This window comes from Phycodurus eques, chromosome 4, assembly GCF_024500275.1.
Source record: "Phycodurus eques isolate BA_2022a chromosome 4, UOR_Pequ_1.1, whole genome shotgun sequence".
Lineage (NCBI taxonomy): Eukaryota > Metazoa > Chordata > Actinopteri > Syngnathiformes > Syngnathidae > Phycodurus > Phycodurus eques.
In genome coordinates this window covers 14,626,934-14,632,359 of record NC_084528.1, presented here as the reverse complement: position 1 = coordinate 14,632,359, position 5,426 = coordinate 14,626,934, and the positions used below count along the sequence as shown (strand labels likewise).

Sequence of the window (5,426 nt, the reverse complement as noted above, 5' to 3'; positions counted from 1 at the left end):
ACATGACTTGCAAATCATTGTATTCTGTTTTTATTTACGTTTAACACAACGTCCCAGCTTCATTGGAATTGGGGTTGTGTATATAAATATATAGTATATAAAGGGAACTTTCAAAATTAATTTCATTTCATCTTTAATCCCCCCAACCCTCCCGTTGACGAATGTGTTTCACTTCGGAAATAAACTTTTTTTTTTAAATTGAAAATTGTGTCTTGTTAAAATGCTTAGTAGCTAGTTACTCTGGGAAACCAGTAGCCACAGTGCCTGGTGACCCAAAAAATTATTGTCAAGCCCTGTTCGCACGAATACCCCAAATTACACAAAAACTAACACTAAAACACTAAAAACTGAACTTAAATTAAGTAGTTTTAAAAAAGAGGAACTGATAGAAACAAGAAAACGTGTTCTAAAAACTAATTAAAACGAACTGAATTTGAACCACATTTCACCGTCCTAAAGTCTCAGAGACGACCTACCCTGTCCACACAATGAAATCCGGGTTGGGGAGAATATCTTTCATGGCGTGAACGGAGGAGTTGATGAGGTTCCAGGGGGAGTCGCAGGCATGGTCACCAAACGGACCTGCCTGGGCCGCCGGTCTGATACCGCTGGACTCACACACCCTTTTGGGGTCCTTGCCCAGGTCGTAGCTCGGGTCCCAGTGCAGGTCGGTGATGTGCCAAAAGTTCCCTAAAAAATTAATTAATGATTAAAAACATTACAGAGAAACCTTGACTTACGAGTTCCATGCGGTCGTCTGATCGATTATTTTAGACGCGCGAGTGACATGGAAAAAAAAAACAAAAAACATGATGCAATCAGGTACAGTAACGCCCTCACATACAGTATGTGGGCGAGGAGAGCCACAGTTGCCGATGCAATTTCAGACGCATATTGAAGGAAGACTCTCATTGAGCTAGCTGCTGTTAGCCACAGCTCATGCCCAGATGCTCACATGCAGACTAACCACTGGCCAACCTGACTCCAGCCCCCGATGTCACTTATTAGGCCACTTATTAGGTACACACCCAACACATGTAATTACATTGTATGAAACCATTTTATTTCTTTACATTCTCTTTTTTTACATTTAGGTTATTTCAATGGGGAACATTTATTAGATGTACTGCACAAATAAATTGAGTTTACAAGCTTGGTCAAGGAAGGAATTAAACTCATAAGTCAAGATACCACTGTATTAACCCTTACATACTGTTCGGGTCAAATTTAACCTGTTTTGTCATTTGACTGCAATAAAAATTCCCTAAATGTCATTTTTTACCCTGAAGTTTGATGACTTTTCCTAAAGTGGAAAATGAAAATATTTCCAAATGTCCTTGTTTTGATGAAATCAAGTTGCTGCAATGGAAAAATTGCAATTCTCATTGGGAAACATTGTTTAGAAGGACCACATATGTTGTATGTATTTTATTTTATTTTTTTAATCGAACCACAAGCAACATGGCGCGATTGCTAGAAATTAAAGAGAGTGTGGATATTTCAGAAGCTCTTGGTTCCATTCGTATAATACACAATGTAAGTACATTGTTGTATACCAGGGGTGGGCAAACTTTTTGCCTCAGGGTCCACATTGACTTAAAATTTGACAGGTGGACCAAGCCAGGACTAGATGGTTACATATAAAAAAACACACACGCACAAAAAAGGCATTGTAGTGTTGATACTTAGATTTACTTTTAATGGGAACAGTGTGGCGGCACGGTGGCCGACTTGTTAGACCGTCTACCTCACAGTTCTGAGGACCTGGGTTCAATCCCCCGCCCCGCCTGTGTGGAGTTTGCATGTTCTCCCCGTGCCTGTGTGGGTTTTCTCCGGGCACTCCAGTTTCCTCCCACATCCCAAAAGCATGCATGGTAGGTTAATTGACAACTCTAAATTGCCCGTCGGTGTGAATGTGAGTGCGAATGGTTTGTTTGTATGTGGCCTGCGATTGGCTGGCAACCAGTTCAGGGTGTACCCCGCCTCCTGCCCGTTGATAACTGGGATAGGCTCCAGGACGCCCGCGACCCTAGTGAGGAGAAGCGGCTCAGAAAATGGATGGATGGGAACAGTGTTGTTTTGTTGATCACCTTTTTTTTTGTTTTTTGCCAGTGCATCGAAGTGTTAGTTTTATTGTGGCAATTCCCAGAACACATCTGAGGTGTTCATCGCTCAGCTGGGATCTGTAGGATGTTTTGTTGGTGTTCATCACACTAAAAGTCTGTTCACACACATATGTAGAGCCAAACACCACCAGCATCCTGCGTGCCATCATTTGGATTTTTGGAAATGTGTCTGCGCTTAATGATGCATAAAACAAAAGAATTGAACTTCTCTTTTAAGACAGTGTCACAATGGAGATCAATCAGTTCCATCTGCAGCTCCCGTGGCGCTGTTTCAGGGTCTTGTGTTACTGAATCTTGGATGGCAGTTTGTCAGATAAAGGTGTTTTGCTGAGCCTGCAAGCTTGATTTTAACCGCTGAGCCGTAGCCATCAGTTCCTGCGTTGATTGGCTGTTAGCATAATCAGCATGCTTGATAGAAAAGTGACGGCTGAGGTTATATTGCTCTAAAACCGCATTGGTTGCTTAACAAATTAGGACATACAGCCTTTGACCGGACTTCAGTGAAAAAGTATTTCGTAGTCCATTCTATATTTAACACTCGGCACGCACTGTAGACTTTTCTTTTCTTTGGCCCACTCATTGTTGAAGAAGCGTTCAGAGTAGTAGCAGAGTAAAAACAGAAGAGCCAAAGTCAAGTCTATGCATCACTGTACCAACTGCGCTACCTGGTGGAACCACTGGGCATTACAGCGCAACCTGGTGGAACCACTCGGCATTACAGGACAAGGTCAAATGAATGTCGTCATGATTTTGATATGATTTGGGCGATTCTGTACAAATCTTGGCGGGCCGGACTGAACCAATCAACGGGCCGGATGTGGCCCACGGGCCGCAGTTTGCCCACCCCTGCAAGTTTAACAGCTTTGCTTCGCTGCCAGCTGGATGTCGTTAAGTAATTTTTTTGTGAAAGCTCACTTATGTTTCAGTGACAGAGACTCGCCACGCCTCGCTTTTTCCATCCACAAGTTTATGAAAATAGAAATATAGTTAAGCATAATTGTAAAACAATATATATACTAATATATAATAATTGGTACGGCTTGGCAGCTGCCAGCTGAATCTCGCCTATGCCTGCAAACGTATATTTTTATTGAAAAAGCTGATTTGTAATTTGTAATCAACTTTTCCCAGAAACATCATCCATTTATTAATGTCAGAAAGGATATCAATACATTTGGAAAAGATCTGTTCATAATTTGACAATTATAGGCAATTATTATAACGAAAATCTTGGTCCTGGTCAAAATTGTCCCGGAACGTACTATATGTGCATGGAATATAAACAGTATGTTTTTACTCACCTGACAGTGCAAGGGCGCCTTGAAGAAAAAGGCAGCACAGCAGCAGCCTCTCTGCAGACATGTTGAAGGGAAGGCAACACACTAATGTGTCTGTGTTCAAGTCAACTTTGCATGGGAGAGGCCAGATAATCAACATGATGTCACACATTTATTGCCTACAGAAATATTAGTCAATATTTCACCAAGCCGGGAAACCACGAGTTGTTGTTTAATGTAACTTCTGCATCTTGCGTGACTCACCTTGACAAGTTGCCGTTATTTCTCAAGTGTCCCAAGCATGACGTTGAACTTCGTGTCATGATTTACAACCAACATTTTTGAAACTGAAAGCTACTGTACTTCCTGGGTACTGATTAATGCAAAGGGCAACCAGTTTTACAGTATACACACTTCTGAAATATCAAATTTGCTTAAATTACCTTTCATAATGTTATTATTGCATGTTATTTGTAATAATTAGTGATAATCATTTATGTGAAGATACTGATCGTGTTATTGATTTCTCACAATAATTAGGAAACTGATAAATATCAATATGCAACTTTTATTCTATCAATCTCTTCCAGTCTTTACATTTTCATATGATCACTTCCACAACATTCCTAGAAAATCACGATGTCCCATCACTGGTTAGCTATATTTAGGACGGGCCTGCGGGCTACTCGTGGTTCTTGGGGTCTACACAGTGCCCCCCGGCACCATGTTGGTGACCCTTGATTTACTATAAATAGACTCCCAAGTTTTTCAAATCCATTCTAACGATTTAATACAGACTCAATATGCTTTTAAAAAAATCTGACTTGGTGAGTCAGTCACGCCTTTTAATCCAATATTCGCACTATTATACATTGAAATCAATTGTTTATGACAGTGATGATGAATGATTCCCAACCACTTGTTCATCTATCTATGCCAGCAAGCCAGCAACGCACTCACTGTATACGGTGAGAGACAAAACTGTGAAATGTTCTACCATTAGATGGCAGAAGGTGAATTACTCTCAATCACTGAATAGGTTATGTAAACGAGCACAACTGTTTTACTGTACTTCCATAGTAAACAGTGCTTTATCACATCACAGTACTGAAAACAAACATCAATAGGTACATACGCCACGACCCTTTCGAGATGCGTGCCTACGGCGTTTCTAAGATAGGAGGGTCAAAGTCGTCGGCGCAGGCAGTCCATGTGTATGGACGGCAAGAAACCCAAAAGACCAACCTGTACATTGTGCTGCATACGGTTTCATACAACGTTATACCATAACAAGTAAAAAAAATATATTTTTTGTCTTTTTTCCTCGCTAAATGTTCTGAATTGATAGCAAAAAAGAAAGCCTAAAAAAGGTTGAGATATGAGCAAGTTACGACTTCATTTCAATGTTCATTGCCTTTTATGGGAACGTCGACCTTCCCAACATGGCCGCCACGTGCGCACGTTGGTAGCCTGGCTGGTGCAGCGCGCTGGGGTATCTAGTTTTCATATCTACGGTACAGAATGTCGTGTTGTGTTCCAGTCAAAATCTTCTCGTTCTGAAAGCTGCGTCCATGAAATGCATACAAATATATATAAGTACAATACCCGGTTTAAATTATAGCCTACATGTACATGTCTGTTCTGAATTGTTGCAAGCACGTTTTAAATAAATGATACACACTTGAATGCTTCCAGAGAACAGCTTTCTCGTGCAGTGGAATTACAAAACACTGCGCATTTTGGTTGTCACTGAAGGCAACGCAGGCAGACGAAGGGGAAACTACTAAGCTGATTTTGTAGACCCTGAATTTTGTCTTTCAGGTGAATTATTTATGCCACTTTCCTAAATACATTATTATAAAAGTAAAACTTTACTAGTTAACAAAATATGACTTTAAGTAATAGTATCATAAGATGTGTGTTTTCTCGTGTTTCTATCCCCTGGAAAAAGACTTGAGTGTCTGTCAGTTTAGATGCGAGCGATTCATGCTTCTTCATAAGTGTTCGCGGGAATTCTATTTGA

The 5,426-nt window shown here is 40.6% G+C and overlaps 1 protein-coding gene across 1 annotated transcript in view; it reads right to left on the bottom strand.

Moving 5' to 3' along the window:
• The window catches only part of smpdl3b (sphingomyelin phosphodiesterase acid like 3B), a 13,140-nt gene extending 9,580 nt beyond the window's left edge, over positions 1-3,560 (bottom strand). Inside the window, exons 1-2 of the mRNA XM_061674149.1 lie at positions 3,428-3,560; positions 477-690 (exon numbers count right to left, since the gene is read on the bottom strand). Coding sequence (XP_061530133.1) covers positions 477-690; positions 3,428-3,488 — 275 coding nt within the window. The 5' untranslated portion in view covers positions 3,489-3,560. The remainder of the gene's footprint in view (positions 1-476; positions 691-3,427) is intronic.
• Between the last annotated feature and the right edge of the window lie 1,866 nt (positions 3,561-5,426).